This window comes from Tursiops truncatus, chromosome 20 (genome assembly GCF_011762595.2).
Source record: "Tursiops truncatus isolate mTurTru1 chromosome 20, mTurTru1.mat.Y, whole genome shotgun sequence".
In the NCBI taxonomy this organism is placed as follows: Eukaryota; Metazoa; Chordata; class Mammalia; order Artiodactyla; family Delphinidae; genus Tursiops; species Tursiops truncatus.
Genome location: NC_047053.1, coordinates 19644880 through 19665838, shown reverse-complemented (window position 1 = coordinate 19665838; position 20959 = coordinate 19644880). Strand labels below are relative to the sequence as shown.

The following is a 20959-nucleotide window of genomic DNA, read 5'->3' as shown; positions in this document are numbered from 1 at the left end:
ATATTCACGTACAGGTCTTTGTGTGGATATATGTTTTCATTTTTCCTGGATAAATACCTAGCAGTGGTATTGCTGGGTCATATGGTAATAACTGTGAATGTTCCAGCTGTTCCATACTCTTACCAATGCCAGCCATGCTTACACATGTACAGTAATATCCCATTTTAACTTGAATTTCCCTAATGACTACTGATATTGAACATTCTTTTCATAATCTTATTGACCATTCTTATATCTTCTTTGGTGAAGTATCTGCTCAAATCGTTCCTTTTTCTTTTTTCTTTTTAATTGATTTATTATCAAGTAATAAATTTCTTTATATACTCTGGATACAAGTCCTTTGTCAGATACGTCTTGCAAATATTTTCTCCCAGTCTGTGGCTTGCCTTATTTTCTTAACAGTGTTTTTCAAAGAACAAGTTTTTTATTTTTTGTTTTATTTATTTATTTTTTTAAGGGAGATTGCGATTGGCACATATACACTGTTTTGTTTTGTTTTGCTTTTTTTGGCTACGTGGGGTCTTCATTGCTGCGTGCCGGATTTCTCTAGTTGCCGTGAGCAGAGGCTACTACCTTCGTTGAGGTGTGCGGGCTTCTCATTGCAGTGGCTTCTCTTGTTGTGGAGCACGGGCTCTAGGAATGCGGGCTTCAGTAGTTGTGGCATGTGGGCTCAGTAGTTGTGGCTCTCAGGCTCTAGAGTACAGGCTCAGTAGTTGTGGCTCACGGGCTTAGTTGCTCTGCAGCATGTGGGATCTTCCTGGACCAGGGATTGAACCTGTGTCCCCTGCATTGGCAGGAGGATTCTTAACCACTGCGCCACCAGGGAAGCCCAAGTTTTTTACTTAAATAAAGTTTACTTTACAATTTTTTCCTTTTTATGTCTTTTGCTTTTTGTGTTCTGTTTAACAAATCTTTGCCTGACCCACAGTTACAATTTTTTTTAATGTTTTTAATAGAAGTGTTAATAGATTTAGCTCCTACCTTTACCTTTTAGAATTCACTTTGAGGTACTTTTGGTGAGGTAATATGTGTAAAGTAAGAGTCAAAGTAAACTTTTTTTCCGTAGTAAGTCTTGAAGTCAGATAGTATAAACCTTCCTACTCTGTATGTTCTTTTTCAAAAATTGTTTTGGCAATCCTAGGTCTTTTGCCTGCTGGAATTTTGCTTGAGAGTGCAGTGAATGTGCAGATCAGTTTGAGGAAGAATTGGCATCAAACAATATTGAGTCTTCTAATCCATTAGCATAGCATGTCTCCCCATTTATGTAGGTCATCCTTAACTTCTCTCTGCAGTGTTTTATAGTTTTTCATGTACAGATCTTGCACATCTTTTGTCACATTTAAGTGCTTTATAGTTTTGATGTTATAGTAAGAAGCATATTTTAGTTTTTGGTTGTTGCTAGTATATAGAAATACAACTGATTTTTGTACATTGAACTTGTATCTTGAAACTTCATTAAACTTACTTATTAGTTCTAGTAGCCTTTTTTTAGATTCCTTATGGTTTTCCACATAGATAAATAATGAGAGCAAGATCAAAAGGGCAAAAGGGTTTTTTGACCCATAAGTGTTGATACCAAAATGAGTGATGTGTCTACTCAAAATCATTTCTTTATTGCATTTGGGACTCTAAAGTGTAGTTTATCTACAAAAAGGAAAATGTTTCTTCTGCTAGTCTTTGACTCTTGAAATTGATACTACCTATATAAACTCAATAATTATTTTATAAATATTAAAATCCCATCTTCCTTCCTGAGGCTCATTAGAACATAAATTCATTATAAATTTATATCATTAAGATGTTTATTTGTTACACCTATGGGCCTACCTTTCCTTTCTGCTCCATCTTTTTAAAATTGTATTCTTATGTTCCTGAGACGTAAGACATGTCTGTCTTCCCTCATATATTTTTGGGTTTTTTGTAACTTCAGACTCAGGCTTTTCCCATCTCTTTACTATTCTTGTATTATTATTAGGCAGGCTTCTCTGAGAAGTCAAACTTGTGGGTACTCACTGCCTGCCTTAGGCGAAGAAAGTGGCCAGATTTGAGTCTACAACTTATCCTTTGGGGTGTTGTTTGGAATGTTTAAGCCAATCAACTCTGCTTTACTTAGGCCGGCTCTTTCCCGATGATTGTATCCTGTGTAAGTAAGTAAAGGAGAAAGAAAATGAGAGTTACCAGTAAATCACACTCTGGTCTGATCAGGCAGGTTATCAAGCAAGTGAAATAATATCATTATACTTTACAGGGTGGGTATTCTTAAGTGTTCTTTCTCCCAAAGATTATCTAAAGGAAGATGTAAAAGAAAAAGATGCTTATCAAACCTGTCCCTCTAGTGGCATGAGAAACATAAGAAACTTTCAGAATCAGAGCATTAGCAAACCAGTTCTGTGCTTATGAATGTTTTCTCCTTCCTCAAATCTTCTTAATGGAAAAAAGAGGTTATGTTGTAACTAGTGTTACAGCAAATTAGAATTGGGCACTTTAGTGCCTTCTATTCCTTATGTTCCCTTCAAATGGAGTAAAAAGCCATTGAAACCTAAAGACGTGACTAAATCCTGCCTCCTGATTAACCTCTGGGATTTCTTCATCCTCTCTCCTAGCTTTGGTGTCATCCCCAGTACTCCTCTGGCCATCCATACACCACTGATGCCAAACCAGAGCATTGATGTCTCCCTGCCTCAACACCTTGGGTCCAGTCATGAAGATGGAGCCTCTGAACAACCTGCAGGTTAGACTTTTACTTCACTCAGGGGGTACAGGTTTATGTCTTGCCAATGTTATCTGTAAAGCAACCCCTCTCTTTCTTATATTAGATTTGGTCATGGAATAGGGTTTGAAATAAATCTGTGGAGAAGACTTTTATTTTTCATTAAAAATACACACAGAAGTCACGCCTTGACACAAAGTTACTTTCTTTTTACTCAACAAACAAACGTTTCAAGGTGTTATGTGCAAACTTTTTTTTTTTCCTAAGACTTTCATAGGGAATTTGAATGTCACAAGAATAGATTTCAGTAGAGCTGTGTGGAGGTCATCTTTGAATACACAGCCATAAGTAGTTGAGTTTTCTGGATTTAAATATGATAAGTGTGTGGTAACTGTAGCGGCATCTTAGAGGAGCTCAGAACTTTATGAAGTTTATAAGAGCCTCTCCATCTTGAAAATATTGACTTTTTAGAATGCTTAAGGTCCTAGCTTAGAGTATCGTTTCGTTTTCACCACTTTGAATTTCTCTTTGAAATATAAGCCTTCTGGGGTTTGAGCAACATGAAGGCAGAGTAGTAAGCATGTAAGCTGAAGCTGTAGCAACACTCAAGGGATAAAATACAGATATAAGCCCAAGAAGTTGAGGGTTTTAATGCTCACAAGGACAGAAGAGACCACATTGGGCTGACCTGAGATGGGGAATTGTAACTGATCCCTGCACAAAGCTGAGAACCTGGAAGGGCAAGTCCCTCAATGAAAGGGGAACTAGAAAAAGATTTCCACAGGGGCAAGTGATGAGAGAGTTCTCTTTGACCTGGGTTCTGGGCGACCTCTTGTGAGAAATGCAGGGCCCGAATTTATACTGTGTACGTGAAGAATTCTCCAAACCAGTAAATTAATGTAAAATTGGACCAGAACTGGTGAAACCCAGGGTACCTGGCGGAAGCAAATGCAGAACGGCCTTTATGCAATGGTTTTGAACTTTAAGGCCATCAGGACTCCCATCTGAGAAGAAAGTCTCTACTGAAAGTCAGCTCACAATTTAACCAAAAAAAAAAACAAGAGGGAAAGGTGCACTGTGACTGACAGTCAGAAGATGCAACAAAGAGGATTGCTATCCCCTTCTATCGAGAACTTGAAATGATAGAATAGTATGAATGAGACTATAAAATATGTTTTAAATGATGAGCAAAAAATTTCAACCTTCCACTTTCCAATCAAGACGGGTAGGATCCCATTGCTCAATCTCCTGGAAATACCAGTGTGGGATACTAGTACTTATGGTGAGACATCAACAATAAAATTACTTAGAGTTGAAGTAACATTCTCCAATAGTTTAAGTGCCAGTGCACTTAGAGTTGAAGTAACATTCTCCAATAGTTTAAGTGCCAGTGCACCAAGCCTGCTTGCCAGTTGACTAACTACCTTGCTGCCTCAGCAGTTGACTGCTTCTTTCTCAGAAAAGGGTGTAATGATTTAGAGTGACAATGAGTGAGTCACAATATAACTTGGCTCAGTCTAGAAGAACAAAACAAGGATTTCTGTGCAGAAGGAATTGGCTCTCTTGCTATAATGAGACTAATGTGTTAAGGGGCTTTTCCAGCACAGAATCCTAAAAGAAACTAACTAACTCAAATTTACATCTCCTCTCTTTTCATTGAAATCTAACCTCCTGTTGGCCCGCAGATCCTCAAGCCAAATATTTGAGGACAGTCAGCATGGGTGCGAGAATGCTTTACTTTAGAATTAGGAAAGGGAATTTGGGTCACAGAAATGAGGGCAAATTTCCTACTCTTAAAACCAAAAGGAAGCAGTAAATAAATAAATGTCCGTTTACTTCCCTATTTGCATTTCCATTTCACATTCAGTGAAATGAACATCCCAAATAGGAACCCTCATAAAAGAAATTGAATCTTAGTCCAAACCCCTCCTTCAAAAGTATTGTTATGATATTAGGACTAGCAAGTTTTCATTTTCACAAACGTGACATTATAAAAACAATCTTAAAATTTTTCTATCTAAGCAGAATATAATAAAGCAGTTTCCATCTGTAGTCAACTATCGATTCTCCATGTTTTCCCCATGGATTCTTTTCTTGCAGGGATGTCATAATAATGGGTATTTTCTCATTAATTGGTATTGCCCAATGGAGAAGATAAGCAAAAACTTGAAAAGAGGTGAAGTTTCTTTCCCCGCTGTGAGCAGCTCTATTTAATGTCTGCTAGTGCAAGGTGAAACTAATGACTAGCTTAAAGTGGTGGGCTACTTTAGATTTCAGCTTCCATTCTGCTCTTGTCCTAGTATGAACAAAAAGAATGAGATCTTAACTTCAACAAGCTTAGACCATAAAGATCCAGATAAAGCCAGGTAAAGATTGATTGGCATTTAAATGTTATGCAAACATAATGTTTAAATGCAAGAGCTCATGCAGGAAAAATTAGTACTTTTCTAGTACTCCAGACCATAAAATCAGGAAAGAAAAAATGGGGGTTTAGGAAATGAAATTTTGAAAGCAGTGTGAGTTTTAGCTATTTTGGCTAATTTGATATCAACGTAGGACAGATAAATCAAACCTAGTCGCCAAAACTGTAATGTAACATTTAGTACAAAAACTTTTCATTAAAAACATCGTCAAACTACTTATTGGCTTATAGTCTTTTTGAAACATTATTGAAAGACACTGTTCCCTCTTAAAATGTAAAATAAGTTATAACTTAGGTGCCTACTAGAAATTTGAATCTAGAAAATTTTTTCAGCTGTACTAATAATGTTGGTTGTAAAAGCCTTTGTGAATTCAACTTATCAATATTACACAAAGTAAAGCTTAGCTTGTCCCCGTTGGGAGCTTCTCTTGAGTTTATTTATATCATATAATTATATTCCTTAAAAAGAAAAGCGAATTGATCCCCTCTATTTAAATAAAACAAAAACCTTAACAAATGTCTAAATGAATTTTCTCTGAGTTTTCTCTGACTTTGATATCCTTGTTTTTCATTTCCTCTGTGTCAGTTGCTTAGAAACATTTTCCCAATATACCCCTTCAAACTTGATACCTGGCAGCTGACTGCTTCTTCAAGTCAGTGTCTGCAAAAAGACAGTAGAACAATGATATAACACGTGTTCATCCCAATCTTTGTATAGATGCTGTAGTGTTCTCACAGCTGCTTGGCCTCCTTTTTCACCAGGCTGTAAACTCTTGTGAGAACGTGGATAGCACCATTCTTTCAAATTTTAATTTTATCGGGATTGTAAAACTACAATTTAGAGTCAACTAGTTCTGTAGTTAGCTAAGAAAAACCCAGTCCCCAGCCTTCTCTCACCACGTATGGCCATCATCTACATACATATTTCCAATCCTCCTGTTTTCCTGATAGAGCTGTCTTAGAATTTGCTTTCATCAGTGTTCATTGTTTATGTTATTATGATTATATATACTCCTCATAGCTGAGCTATATAGTGTGATTTTTTTTCCTCCCCTAAAATTTTTATAAGTAATTAGATATTTACACATTAATACCTGTCTTTTTGTTTAATTTTTTTTTTTAATGAGATCAGCTTATGGATTATAGTATGGGACAGACTGGGAAGGTGCCAGGACCTATAGTGATGAGCTTCCCAGGAATAGACCAACAAACAGACAGGAGTAGCCCAGACAGACAGACAGAAGGACAGGGAAACAAAGCCAAATGGGTAAGAGGCCTAGGCCCAGCCTCAGCAGCTGTGTCTGGCCTCCAGATCCAGCTCTACCCTGGGGACCTGGGGGATGAGCACGGCTAGCAGGGGCCTCAGTTCTTGTAGGGTCCCCTCTCCTCACTCTCTCCTACCCTCAACAGCAGGCTGGGACCTTTGACGGGTGTTGTCTCTGGGGCTAGGGAATGGTTGGTCTGGAGTCATGGGCAGAGGGGTCAAGGCTCTTGGAGGCTCCCTGGGGAGGTGGAGGCCTGGGTAGTATGGGGATAGCAGCAGCACTGGGGGGAATCTGATCAGGCAACAGGCGCCTGGGGTGCGGCACTGCTCAGCAGGGCCCCTATATCTAGGGCAGGCCCCCCACCCTGCCCACCACACCAACATGGTGCAATAAATAGAGTTTCAAGTAGTAAGTCAGTGTCAGGTAGGAGATCTGGGGGCTGGCAGACAGGCAGGGGCTTGAGAGAGGCCCCAGTCGGCCCACCAAGTGTTCTCAGTGGGCTCCAGCTATATCAAGTCTGTCTGTGTGCACTGGAGTAGGGACCTGGCCCCTGTGTCCACGTAGGGGCTCAGCCCCTCAGACCAGTGCCAAAGCCTGCTCAGTGGGGCAGAAGCAGGGCAGCATGGTGCCTACAGCATCCACGATGGCTGCCAGGTGCTCGTCCTGTGCCTGGGGCCCACAGAGCTGCCTGAAGTCTGCCAGGCGCAGCAAGTACTCAAGACTGTGGCCAGAGAAGCCTCAGCAGGCCAGGATCTGCGTAGCAATGGCCTCCTCAGGCGCAGGGCCCAGGTAACCAGGGTTCTGCGGGGTGGCCACGTAGGCCAGTGCCTTGAGTGGTTGGTCAGGGGCATCTTGAGGGCAGAAGGTGACCTCCTCGGTTTCATAGCTACCAAGCACTGCCTCCCACACGTTCAAGTACCTCATTGACCTGCTCACCTTGCACCTGGTACGCCACACCCCAAGTGCAGCCCTCACGATCTTCAGGGAGGGTCACCACACGACCAGGCATCTTGTCGCTGCCCTGATGGAAGGTGTCTCCCTGTCAGAGGCAGCTGCTGTAGTGGTGCACGAAGACCACACGACTGTTGCTGTAGGCAAAGTCAGGCCTCCACACCAGGGAGCCGTACCCGGAAATCCACAGCGCTTGGGGGCCGCCGTCGTCCTAGGGGGTGGGGTGTTCTGGGCTGCCAACTCCTGCTTCATGGTGCCGGCCACAGAATGGGCCCGGGCCGCCTCCAGGGCTGGTCTCCGGTGCGGGCATGGCAAGACAGACAGACGTACCCACCTGGCCTGGCACTGCTTGGCCGCTCCTGTTTGTTTAATTTTTTGTGTAACTGTAATTCATTCCCAAATTGCAGTGAGATCAGACTCTTCAAGATAGTCTTAATCAGTTTCACTTTCTTATAGTCTCCTTTTGGAGTCTTTTGACTGTGTCAGTCTGAACAGACTTCCTTCAACACCTGGAACTGTCATCCTGGGATCTCCCTTCATAATAGCCCTGGGGATTCATTCCCTTCGCCTGTCTGGTATGTTGGGTCTCCTATTGTATTTTTCTTTCCTTGGTTTACTCCTTCATTTTGATGAAAAACGTCCTCTAGTAGCTTCCTAAGAATAAGTATGTAGAGAATAAAGTTTTTGAGACTTCACATGTTTTAAAATGTCTTTTTTATCTTCACACTTGTCTGATGGTTTCTGTATATCATTCTCGGTTAGGAAAAAATTTGCTTCCTAGTCTGAAGCCATTCTGATCGTTGATCCTTTTCTGTGCCGTGTTCTTTCTCAGTGAAATCTTGTACGATCCTTTCTTTATCCTCCATGTTCTGAAGTTTCACAGTGATGTACCTTGGTGTGTGTGTGTCTCTTTTCATCCATTTTACTAGGTACTTTTTGGGCTGTTTCAATGTAGAAACTTGTATCCTTCAGTTCTGGGAGTTTTTCTTTTTTATACATCTCCCTCCATTTTCTCTGTCTCTCTTATTGGAAGTTTTGCTATTTGAATGTTGACCCTCCTGGACCGGTCTCCCTTTCTTTTTTTTTTTTTTTTGTCCTATTTTCCATCTCTTTCTCCTTTTGCTCTACATTCTAAAAACATTTTATGAAAAATTTTTAACTCTACAAAAGTAAACAAAATAGTGTAATGAGTCCCTGTGTGCCCATCATCTAGCTTCAATAATTATCAACCCATAGTTAATATTGTTTCATCTATACCCCTGTCCACAGCGTATTGTTTTGACGTGAATGTTAGGCATTTATATCATTTCATCTGTAAATATTTCAATATATATGTTTAAAACAGATGGTGTCTTATTAAAAACATAACCACAATAAGTATGTGCACATTAAAAAATTAACAAGAATTCGTTAACATCAAATATCCAGTCAGTTCTCAAGTTTTTAATTATCTCCGTATCTTAAACTTTTTGTTTGTTTTTTTATTACTGTTTGTTTGAATCAGTAAAGTGCACATATTATGATGGGTTGATATCTCATAAGGCTTCTTAGCTACACTGTTCAGTATGATAGCCACTAGCCACTTATGGCTATATAAATTGAAATTAATTAAAATAACATAAAATTAAAAATTCACTTCCTCAGTTGCGTCAGCCACATTTCAGATGTTCACATGGCTGGTGGTTACTAGATTGGGCAGTGCAGAAGTAGAACATTTCCATCATTACAGAAAGTTCTGTTGGACAGTGCTGATCTATGGGCACCCTCTCTTTTTCTTTTATGTTTGGTTTTCAGCAGCTTGACTGTTATGGACCTAGGTGTTTTCATTGTATTCATCTGGCTTTCAGCTGCTTGACTGTTAAGTACCTTGGTGTTTTCATTGTATTTATCTGGCTTCGGGTTCACTGAGCTTGGATCTGTAAATTGATAGTTTCTGCCAAATTTGGGAAATTTTTTTCCATTATTTCTTTAAATTTTTTTCTGCCTCAGCATCCCTGTTCCCTCCTTTCAGACCTCCACTTACACATATGTGTAACCACTCGATATTGTCCCTCAGATCACTAAGGGTGGTTTTTAGGTATTGTTTTCTTCCTTTGTGTTCTTCAGATGAGGTGATTCCTGTTGATCTGTCTTCAAGTATACAGACGCTCCTTTTATAGGCTACAGTGTTCTGTTACATCCATTCAGTATAACTTTCATTTCAGATATTGTACTTTTCGGGACTTCCCTGGCAGTCCAGTGGTTAAAACTCTGCACTTCCACTGCAGGGGGCACAGGTTCAGGCCCTGGTCTGGGAACTAAGATCCCACAGGCCTCACGGCACGGCCAAAAATAAAAAATAAAAACAGCAACAGATACTGTACTTTTCAGTTCTAGGACTTCCATTTGGTTCTTTGCTAAAATTCCCCATCTGTTCACTCAGGAGTGCAACTGAAAAACCCTGTTTCACAGCCTACTCTTCCTTTATTCAACTTCTACCCTTTGGACATCCCTTGGGCCTAAGAATATGCTTACTGACCCTCAGGAAAAGTGACCAGTAGAAGTATTTCAAGAAGGCCCTGGAAACAGTTTTAGGGCTTTTAAGCCAGGAAATTCTATGTGTTCTACCTGGGCATGTCTCTTTGGCCGTGTGGACTCTTCTATACAGGGGTTCCGAGGAGGCCAGAGGAAGATCAGAGTATGGCCCTCTAAACCATGAGGGCCAGGTTAGGAGCTCCAGTTACCCATCACCGAGGGTAGCTGGAATCCTCTGTGTCAGTACTTTCATGTCTTTCTTTAGGGGCTGGCTTAATTTTTCAAAAAATTATCCTTGCCTCTCCTGTTTAGAATATAAAGAGTTTCTAGCAGCCTCCTGGGAGCTAAATTGGGAAAGAGGGCTGGAGAGTCTCAGCATTCAGTATATGCATAAATTCACTTCCTTCACCACCCCTCAGCCATGCCTGGCATCCCCTTCAAAGTGCCATCTATCTTACTATTTTATTTTTTATATATTTATTTATTTTTGGCTGCATTGGGTCTTCATTGCTGCGCAGAGGCTTTCTCTAGTTGTGGCAAGCGGGGGCTACTCTTTGTTTGGGTGCACTGGCTTCTCATTGCGGTGGCTTCTCTTGTGGAGCACAGGCTCTAGGCGCTGTAGTAGTTGTGGCACGTGGGCAACAGTAGTTGTGGCGCACGGGCTTAGTTGCTCCGTGGCATGTGGGATCTTCCCAGACCAGGGCTCAAACCTGTGTCCCCTGTGTTGGCAGGTGGATTCTTAACCACTGCGCCACCAGGGAAGTCCCAAAGTGCCATCTATCTTATTTTCTCTGAAAGAATCAATCTTTCAGTTTTATTGAGGGGCTGAGGTAGCTTAGAATGGTGGGGGGATCTAGGGCTGTAACAGTTTCTTGATCCTCTTTCTTTTAACATCCCCTCCCCCCATTTCCCCTCCATACAGTTCCAGAGGCACTACCAGTCCTAAGCCTTTGAGAATTCTGTGGTATTTTTGCTAACACCATTTGTTTCACAGTTACTGAGATTTTGTTGCAGTTGTATTTTCTCTTCCCCATCTCTATGAATTTATACCTTTAAATTTTTTCCCTTTAATTATGGCAGAATTTCTTCCAAGAGAAAGAAAATTTAAATGTGATTTTAAGTCTACTGTCTTTACCTGAAAGCCTGATGGCCCCTTCATAAAAATTCTTCTTTCCTTCTATACTACTTTATGGTTAGAGGTTAACCTATGGATAAAGAATTGGTCCTTTAGTGTATATGGTTTTTATTATCTATCTTTGTATCCCCTTTATACCCCACATAAGTGTTGTTTAATAAGAGGATGGATATTAATTAGGGAAAAGCCATAATGTCTTGGTTTTTTCTTTAGATGTCTCTTCTAAAACAAGGCAGTATTCATCAACTGTGTTCATTTAACCTTTGAATGATTAGGGCAGGAAGTGCTGAGGATGCTAGCTGCAAAGGACACAGTCTTACAATCCCATTTATTCATATCTTTAAGATCTTTGTCAGCCAAAAGGGTTTTTTTGTTTGTTTTCTTTGGCTGCATCGGGTCTTAGTTGCGGCACCCGGGCGCTAGAGTGCGGGCTTAGTTGCCCCACAGCATGTGGGATCTTAGTTCCCTGACCACGGATCAAACCCGCATCCCCTGCATTGGAAGGCGGATTCTTAACCACTGGGCCATCAGGGAAGTCCCCAAAAGTTTTTTGTTTTTTTTTTTTTGCCAGTGTATGGCCCTGAGAAAAGTGTGTCCGTTGCTACTCCTATATTGCAGTCCCAGCCTGTGAGACAATCAGTTGCAGATGGTGCCTGTCCCTAATATTTCATGTTTTACATATGTCTGTTCACACTCAGAAAGCTCACAGCTGTAGCTTTTGTACCAGAAAAACTGGTAAATGCCTCCAAACGGAAGACCTTTTCAGCAGCTTCCATCAAAGGAAGCAAACCAGCTTGGCATTCACTGACTTTTCTTGACTGTTGTGCAAGCCGAACAACCTCAGTATTAAAGCCTCCTTTGCTCTTCCGGGATCCACCGTTGAGGACAGTGCACTCTGATTGCTTTTATGGAACCACATGCTGCTTGAATAGACGTTGAGTCCTTGAGGTGGTGGATCTTAGGAGAACTATAAGAGATTCCCAGGTCACAGATAGATCCAATGCTGAAAATAACCCCCGTAGACAGGACAGAATCTGAAATATTCCATTAGCAGTATGTAGGTAATGGTTATGAAAGATCTTGGTTATGAAGGATGAAAATATTTTACCACCAAAGAAAAAATTGTTTTTTTCTGATTGCTGCTTCAAATTTGATATATTTTTCATGTCACATCAGGACTATAAATGTTTCTTTTAATCTCATCTGAGAAATAGGGTATCTTATATACTAGATGTTCCTTTTTCACTAGGTTGGCCTTAGTAAGAACCCTCTTTATCCTTTTTGTCTGGATAATCAAGATTCTGCTCGACAGTATCTTTTGTCTTTCTATAACCAGAACTCAACTACTGGCTTCTGGGACTCTCTTTTAGGATATGTTTATTTTTAAATTTTTATTTATTTTTTTATTTTGGCTGCATTGGGTCTTCATTGCTGTGTGTGGGCTTTCTCTAGTTGTGGTGAGCGGGGGCTACTCTTCGTTGTAATGCACAGGTTTCTCCTTGCGGTGGCTTCTCTTTGTTGTGGAGCATGGGCTCTAGGCGCACGGGCTTCAGTCTGCGGCATGCAGACTCAGTAGTTGTGGCTTGCAGGCTGTAGAGCACGGGCTCAGTAGTGGCTCCTCAGCATGTGGGATCTTCCTGGACCAGGGATTGAACCTGTGTCCCCTGCGTTGGCAGGCGGATTGTTTTTCAGTACGCCAGCAGGGAAGTCCCAGGAATATGTTTGTTAATAGCGACGGCCCTGCTTGAATAACCACACATAAGCAGTAGATAAGAATTCTGTATTCTGAGGAACTTCCCTGGCAGTCCAGTGGTTAAGACTCTGTGCTTTCACTGCAGGGGCTACGGGTTCGATGTCTGGTCGGGGAACTAAGGTCCCACATGCTGTGTGGCTCTGTCTCAGCAGAGGGCCACGCTGCTCCGCCTTCCCCGGGGGAACCTGCACAAACCTTGAACTTTTCCGGGGTTCAGAGTCTCCGATGTCTCCTCCTCCCCGCCGCCCCCCGCCCTGCCCCCGGATGCCCGATGTCTCGGTGCAGCCTGGCATCTGCTCCCTCCCTCTCTCTCTCTCTCTCTCTCTCTCTCTCTCTGTCTCTCTCTCTCTGTCTCTCTCTCTCTCTCTCTCTGTCTCTCTGTCTCTCTCTCTGTCTCTCTCTCTCTCTCTCTCTCTCTCTCTGTCTCTCTCTCTCTCTCTCTCTCTGTCTCTCTCTCTGTCTCTCTCTCTCTCTCTCTCTCTCTCTCTGTCTCTCTCTCTGTCTCTCTCTCTCTGTCTCTCTCTGTCTCTCTCTCTGTCTCTCTCTCTCTCTCTGTCTCTCTCTCTGTCTCTGTCTCTCTCTCTCTCTCTCTCTCTGTCTCTCTGTCTCTCTCTCTCTCTCTGTCTCTCTCTCTGTCTCTCTGTCTCTGTCTCTCTCTCTCTCTGTCTCTCTCTCTCTGTCTCTCTCTCTCTCTCTCTCTCTCTGTCTCTCTCTCTCTCTCTCTCTCTCTCTCTCTCTCTCTCTCTCTGTCTCTCTCTCTGTCTCTCTCTCTCTCTCTCTCTGTCTCTCTCTCTCTCTCTCTCTCTCTCTCTCTCTCTCTCTCTCTCTCTCTCTCTCTCTCTCTCTCTCTCTCTCGGAGTCACTTTGGGTGAGCGGAGCACCCCGCCTACTGGGCTGCGGGCGGCGAGACCCCGGCGCCACACGAGGGGCCGGGGCACCGGGCGCCCGCGCAGCCTGCGGCCAGGGAGGCGGTAGCTGGTGCCTACGGGGCCGAGTGGAGAGGAGGTGCCAGCGGCGGAGCCGGTTCCCCATGGATCAGTGTGAGGGGAGAACAAGAATCAAGGAGCAAAAAGGAAGAGGAGGTGCGGGGAGCCACAGTTGCACGAAGCCGCCGCCGCCGCCGCCGCCACCTCCGCCTCCTCGGCGATCACGCCGGCTGCTCCGCAGTAAATGACTCGAGAGAAACACACACACTCGCGCTCGCCCTCCCTCCTCCCTCGTCCGGGATTCAGCTCCCACCCCGGCAGTAGCGGGCGCGGAGCCTGGCGCGCTCGCTCCCTTCCCCTCCCCTCCCCGATTCCCCGTGGTCACGTGGCCCCGGAGCGCGCGGCCCACGACTCGCGCGCCACGGAGATGCCCCCCTACCCCTGCCTCGCGCCCCAGCTTCTCCTCCCCTGTCCACGTGTCCATTCCGCATTCCCAGCCTGGGAGCGCGCGCGTCTCCTTAATGAGACTTGGGCAAGGGCCGACCTCACGATTCCGTTAACCCCTGTTTGATGTTTTATTTTTCCTCCCCAGAGCAGGCTAGCGCTGGGGCCCCAGTGGGGCCGGCCGGCTGCGGCGGCCACATTTCCCCCCCGGGAAGACGCCACCGCAGCCACTGTTGTCCCTTTTCAAAGGACGCTGTCTCCTCGCCGGGCGCCAGAGGTGTTTTACGGCCTCTCGGACAGAGGCGCGCATAGAGGGTACCCTATCCCCACCGCCAGAGTCTGCATGGGGCTCTTCGGAGCCCTGGGTGGGAATCAGCCGAGCTGTCGCGCCCAGCCCCTCTCGGGCCGCGCCGGAGCTCGCCGGCTCAGCTCCGTTTGGGGATGGGTCCGGGACGCAGCTCCTGCAAAACCTGTCCGCTGCTTGGGGTGGAGGGACACGAAGAGGAGGGGACATGCCTTCCTACAAGTTGTTTTGCCAGCCTTTAAAGGGACATGGGGATGGGGGTGGGGAACTGTCCTCTTGCACACTCACCCAGGCACCTGCCGAAGGGCAGGGGTGGGGGGGTGGCCTTCTTTCCCACCGTCAGGCCCGTTCCATTCGAGCGCAACCCAGATCAGACCAGACGAGTCAACCGTCAACTGTCAGCCAGGCATTGGATCAATAGAAATGATTTTATAGCATCGTTGGGTATCACGCCCCAACCCCCAAGGACCGGCTCTCAATCCCACTCTACTCTGGAGGAAGAGGGTCTTCAATCCTATGGACATAGCTCGTATGCCGGGGGTGTGTGTGTGGATCTTCAGGGTCACCGCCCCCCCCCCATATCTCTTCACTCAACCAGACAGAGTGTGGGAAGAGGTAGGTCAGAGCAAGGCCAGCTGGGGCGCTTCGTCTCTGTCCCTCATCTGCCTGTCTCAGTCCTAGAACTCTCGACACTGTGAGTTTCCTTTTCATCTAGAAAAGTGACATTTTCTTTTTGGAAAATGGGCTTGGAGCCTTCCCGGAAGCCTCCCTCCTCCCGGGCTGCTGGCTGTTGCCGCCTCAGCTTGGCACGGGGGCCTGCGGAGAGCGGCTCTCGTCCCTCCCCATAGCCCACGTCTGTCTGGAGCTCGGAGGTGCAGTGTGGGGAGGGCTGGCCGGGCTGTTGGCGGCCCTGGGGATGGAAGGTGCTGGAGTCGTCAAGGAAGATGATTCTCATTAGGCCCCTAATGTCTGATGGCAATTAGCATCACCCAAGGGCTTATTCACCATCCCACTGAGAGGCGAGCCAGCCTCTGTGTGGGAGAAAGGGGGAAAGAAACCACCTCCTGAGACTGGCCTGGGGTGGGGGTGGGGGTCCAGGAGGAGGAGGACGAAAGCAGGGAGGTCTCCTACCTCTGCCCACCTCCCCACAAGGAAGGGGCACGGGGCTTGTAAAGAGTAAGTCCAGGGGACAGACACAAGTTTGCTTTTCTGAGCTGAGGACCCACTGCTCCGGTGATGTGGGTCAGCGATTTCAGTCCACTCTCCCAGCTTCCTCTGGAGACTGGGCACAGTGTTCCGGTTCTTCTCTCTAGCCCTGCCCCCGTAACCCAGAGCCCTTAGATAATAGGAATCCAATCTCCCTCTGCCCACTCAGTTTCCCCTCCTCCCTCCCTCCCTCTCTTCCCTCTCCCTCCCTTTCACAATATGGTGAAAATTTCTGATACCACAGCCACTGCTCACAATGGTGAGCAAGACCGACATAGCCTGTCCTCGTGGAACTTCCATTCTAGAGGAGAAGACAGACACTAAGCTTGTGATTGATTACAAGCTGTGATAAGTATGTGGCATAAAAATGCATGCATTTTTGCTCATCTTATGGAGAAGACTGAGACCCAGAGTCAGGAAGGGTTGGGGGTCGGGGCAGCCTGCTATCATTAGGGAATATGTAATTTCAGCCTCAGATACTTCCGGTACCTTCTATGTGGATCCACCTTCATGGACCCTAGAATAACCCCAGCCTTCTGCCAGGCAGCCGGGCAGAAGTTGGGCCCATCAGGGACCCACACAAAAACTGCCTGACCTGCCACGACGGTGGACCTGGTGACATCTGCCCCTGTTTTTCAGGACCCCTGCCCACAGAAGAAGATAGGACAGGTCAATGTGGGCCTTCACTAAGGGGAGCTCAATGTTTGTGTGTGGGGGGGGTGCACAGTCGCATCTTGGACAGCAGGATGAGGAGCTGCTTCTGGCAAAGGGACTTGGTGCCGTGGGGACACACCCGCAGCTGTGCCGACACGGGCCGGCTGTCCCCGGGCTCGTGGACCTCCCGTTTCTGCCGGATCAGGCTGCTGACCAGTGCCGCCATGGCGCCCCGGGAGGAGACACCCCAAAACCGGCAGGCTCCCGGAGCGCGCTGGGCCCCCCCAGAGAAGCCCGCTAGCTCACCAGGACATGCTGTTGACTCGCCGGTCCGACTCGCCGCCTCACCCACGGGACCTGAGGATAAGCCCTAGACGACCCCCACCCCAGGCACCAGCTCCCACCCTTGGGCCTCGTGCTAGCTTCGCCAGACCCAGCAGCCTATGTACCTCTCAGTTGACCCCACCCTCGACCTTTGCCCCCCGCAGAAAACTCCCCCTTCTCTGATCTCCAGTGTCCCTGTCCCCCACTAACACTATCCCAAAGCCAAGACCCTCAAATTTTCCAGGATGTGGTTCCAATATCCCCAGGCACCTTTCCACCCTATTTCCGGGCCCTGCACTCCTGCCAAAGCCACTCTTGTAATTTTAAGGGTGTGGGTCCTTAGCTTTGGGGATATTAGCTCACCCTACCCCTGCTGGGGTGCTGCCAGTGTCTAGGAAGAACCCAACCTTGGGGTCTTTTCCTTTGCCACCCACTAAGTGAAGAATCCCCCACTGTTTTTCACTGAAATCCCCCAAAAACTATGCCTTGGAATATCCAGACTGTTGCCAATCAGCGAGAAGAGGTTCCCAGACCCTGTCTCTGGACGATACCGCTTTTTACCAAGTCACCCCCATTTCTAGTGGCACAGCATTCCAGCTGATGAACCCCTTTCCTCACCTTGTTACCATCCACTCCTTTTGAAGTCACCTCCAAATCCGCCCTTCCTAGTGGTTACAACAGGTGGTTGTCTGGAGGGCCCTGTGTCACCTCGGAATAAGGAGCACAGGTTTTTGGCTTTTTTTTTCTGGCAGCCCCTAATTTCCTCGGGGACAGCTGGTGCTGTTTAGATTCCACGCCCTCCAATCCAGCCAGCACCCCCGAGAGAGAAGTGCACCCACGTTGTCACAGGTCCCCAAATGTGAACAGACCCGCTATAAGTCAGAGCGCATCAGAGCTTTCTGTGACAGGGCTTCCTTGTCCTCCCCGGGACTGCCTATAGCGCCCCCTCTTCCTTCCCCGACGCCCCTCAACCTCTCCTGTCTTGTCGATCCTGTGACGGCTGGTGCTGGCTCGGTTTCCAGGATCCTCTCTCCCTGCACTCAGCAAGCGGAGCTTCCCCCCACGCCCGGCTAGGCGTCCCGGACCCCAGGAAGGAGTGAGGGTGTTTCCGCAGAGTGCCCTGGTCTGGCGAAGTGAGCACTGGGCCTGGCGGCTGGACCAAACCGAGCGGCGGCAACGGCGGCACCAGTAGCAGCTGTGGGAAGTTGAGGCGGCGGCGGGGGCGACAGCGGATTTCCCCTCCTCCGAGAGCGGGTCTGGTGGCGGGGCAGGGGGTGGAGATGCCGGGAAAGAGGGGGAGGTGAAGCTGGGCAGGCGGAACCCCGGGGATCCTTGGAGGCAGGGAGTGGCAACGGTCTTAGAGACAGGCGGAGCCGAGGCAAGGCCGCATGTCTCGCATGTCTCGGGGTTCAGAGCAGGAGGGACAAGGAGGCGACTCCACTGAATGGAACTCTGGATGGGGGGAGAGGTTGGGCTTAGATAGATGGAATGGCAGATGCCCCGAGAACGGAGAAAGGGACCCTACTGCCCGGGATGGAGGGCAGAACTGGATGAGGAAGGTGGCGGGAATAACTGAAGAGATAGCGGTGGTGGTGAGGTCTAGCCTGGGGTGAAATCCGGCCTCCTTAATGTCTCTCCTTTTGTGTGAGACAAATTGGTCAGTCCCTGGTCTCCATACCTTTCTCCTTTACACGTTTTTTCAGCAAATATATTACCCCCATCCCGATTGACTCCTAAGAGAAAAGACCATAAGAATTGGAGGGAGATGGATGCCAGAGGCTGCACCGGAGTGGGAGGGGTGCTGGCCACAGATTTGGAAAGTGGAGAGGCCAGAATGGAACGACCTGTGCCAGGGATGGGGCGGGAGGAGGGTGGGAGGAAGCGGAGGAACCGGCGAGGAGGCCTTCTAGAACGGGCTCTGCGGGCCCAAAGGGCTCAGCCTGTCTCCCAGGTGAGGGGAGAGCAGTCCCCTCCACATCCCGCTGGCCAACAGAAGCACATTCCAGGTTAGTAGGAACAGCGTCTTTAATGGGCTCCGCCTCCCACGCCGGCTAAGCCACCCCCCTTGCCTGCAGCCTTGGCCTCTTCCACAGAGGGGTGCAGGGCGCAGGCAGGGTCCCTGCGAAGCAGGGCCAACGCCCCGAGCAGCGAAGCGGCGCCGTCTCCCGCACGGAGCTTTTGGCCACTCAGAAAATAGTGGGGCATCGTCCCGGCATTGAGCACCCGGCCCAGCTCATCCAGCAGCCCGAGGCAGCAGGCGCCCGCATTCTCGGCTCGCGCCAGACAGGGCGCGGGCAGCCGCTCACACGCCCAGTAGAGCAACGTCCACAGGAGGTAGGGCGCCGCGACCCTCGTCCTGGCCACCAGAGGGCGCGGTAGCGCCTGGGCCGTCGCGTGCGCTTGCAGCAAGGGAATGGGTATGCGCATCTTGAGCGCCAGCTCTTGGCGGGCGAAGCAGAGCTGCCAGCCGGAGGCGTCCGTCTGCTCTGTGACGCCGCCGCCGCCGCCGGGCACCAGGTAGAAGGAAGACGACTCTGAGGCCAGCGGGCCGGCCCACGAGTGCCTCCGAGCCCTCTGGGGACATCCGGCCACGGACACCACGGGGATCAAGTCGAAAATCAGGAGGCGGCGCGGGGACCCGGGTGTAGCCAGGAGGATGGTGGTGAGCCCCGCGTGGCGGGCTGCGTAGACCAAGCGCGGGGCACCCGGAACCGGAAACGGGGACTCAACGACAGCAGCCAGCGAAACAAAGAACCAGGCAGCCACCTGGGCGGGGCACAATGTGGGCCATGCCTCCGGAGCCTCCAACGGCTGTGGCACTGGGCTAACGTCGGTTGCTTTGGTGACGTCACCATTCGTTTTTTTCAGTGGTGAGGGAAAGTCAACATCGGTTACGTCTTGTGGAGGCAACTCTGGCCCTGAAACATTACTAGGTGAGTTTTCCAAAGACTCGTGTGTCTCAGGCTCAGTGACGTGTAGCTGGTCCACGGAGATTTGCGGATCCTTGGGAGTTTCTTTGCTTCGAGCTGGGTGGATCGAATCACCTCCTCCTGGGACTGGGGATCCTAGGCAATCCTGCCCTGCCTCCCGGACCGAGGTTCCGTGTACCTGCTCTGGGAGGAAGAGCCATGTGTAACACGATCCCACGTCCAGTTGCAGCTCCTGCCCAGTGTCATCTAGCGAAAGCACGGGCACCAGGAGTGTGAAGCCGGCGTCGTAGTGAGGTCCCCGAGCGTAGGGACCTAGAGGCACAGGCCCCAGATCCAGGGAGCCCTCGCGAATCCCGCAACGAAGCAGCAGGAGCTCTGCCTGAGGAGGAAAGCGAGGGTCCCGGCGGTGAACGAGACCTAAGGAAAGAGAAGGGATCGTAATGTCGTGATCCAGAGCCGGGGCGGGGTGAGGCGGAGCTGGGAGCTGCAAGTTCCCGAAGGCTGGGAGGGTTACTTACCAAGCAAAGAGAAAACAAAGTCCTTGGCCTGGAAGAGATCTGGTCCTGGCTTGGGACCTTCACTCCAGCTCGCCTGCACACCCAGCTCCTGGATCAGCAGGGTTAGTTCTTGCAGCTGCACCCCAGAGCAGAAGTTGATGTACGTGAGCAGCCGGGCTGGGGCTGGGGGCGGTGGGCCCCACCAGGGAGCACTCCCCCAGACCGCGGAAGCCATATGGCTCTGTCGTTTGGGGGCTAGGAAATACACAGACGGGAGGAAGCCCAGACGGGCCGTACCTTTTGCTGCGGAAAACTGGCCCCCGTTCTTTCCTCTTGCAGAGGCCAAGAGGGTTCCCAAGACACAGTCCGCCAATGGGTCTGCAGACGAAGGGCCCTAAATTTAGTCTTGAAAGAGAACAAATAAATACCTCCTCCATCCTTGCCCTTTTCTCATATGCTGGTCCCTGCCCCCGTGGAACGGTTCACCTGACTCAGCCGGTAGAAAGTAGCTGTTTGGCCCCTCCTAAGGAATGCAGTAGCCTCCTTTTCTGCCCCTTGTCTACGTTCCCCTTACCTCTTTTTCAGAAGAGGCTAGTGGTTTGCGTTTTCCCTCTTAGGGTTAGCTACAAAGGCTGGGAAGAGAATGGATAGGAAGATTCCACAGGTAACTTCTTCCTGCTGCCTGTAAGGCCACGCCCTGAAATTATAACCACGCCCCTTTCTGGAGACGGTCGGGGTGGTGCCGGACCAGCCCGGCCTCCAGTCAGAGTTCAGTCACTCCTTTCGCTCTGCAGAGATCTCGCGGCTATCCAGGGAGTTGTAGTTTGTCTTCAAAGCTACCAGGGCATTGGGGCCACGCCCCCACATCCTTTCCTGTTCCGTTGAAGTAGTGCCTGATGGAAGTTGTAGTTTCTATGGAGGTAA

General features: G+C 48.3%; 2 protein-coding genes and 1 pseudogene across 2 annotated transcripts in view; 1 reads left to right on the top strand and 2 right to left on the bottom strand.

Annotated features, from left to right (window-relative positions):
* The window catches only part of LOC109551719 (AP-2 complex subunit beta-like), a 104604-nt gene extending 98955 nt beyond the window's left edge, over nucleotides 1-5649 (top strand). Inside the window, 1 exon segment of the mRNA XM_073797712.1 lies at nucleotides 2604-5649. Coding sequence (XP_073653813.1) covers nucleotides 2604-2736 — 133 coding nt within the window. The 3' untranslated portion in view covers nucleotides 2737-5649.
* A 1324-nt stretch (nucleotides 5650-6973) lies between these two features.
* On the bottom strand, nucleotides 6974-13782 carry LOC141277383 (glutathione-specific gamma-glutamylcyclotransferase 1-like; annotated as a pseudogene).
* A 4833-nt stretch (nucleotides 13783-18615) lies between these two features.
* LOC117309622 (transmembrane protein 102-like) lies at nucleotides 18616-20829 on the bottom strand. The gene is made up of 3 exons (XM_033848007.2): nucleotides 20610-20829; nucleotides 20057-20413; nucleotides 18616-19955 (listed from the first exon to the last, which is right to left on the bottom strand). The coding sequence occupies exons 2-3, from the start codon at nucleotides 20268-20270 to the stop codon at nucleotides 18634-18636; spliced, it is 1536 nt and encodes a 511-aa protein (XP_033703898.1). The 5' UTR covers nucleotides 20271-20413; nucleotides 20610-20829; the 3' UTR covers nucleotides 18616-18633.
* Nucleotides 20830-20959: the final 130 nt, after the last annotated feature.

Bases quoted from the DNA above. Each gene is read 5' to 3' on its own strand.
- LOC117309622 (XM_033848007.2), bottom strand. From the start codon at position 20,270: ATGGCTTCCGCGGTCTGGGGGAGTGCTCCCTGGTGGGGCCCACCGCCC. The intron at 19,956-20,056 runs GTAAGTAACCCT...CTCTTTCCTTAG, and splicing joins CTTTGTTTTCTCTTTGCTTG to GTCTCGTTCACCGCCGGGAC.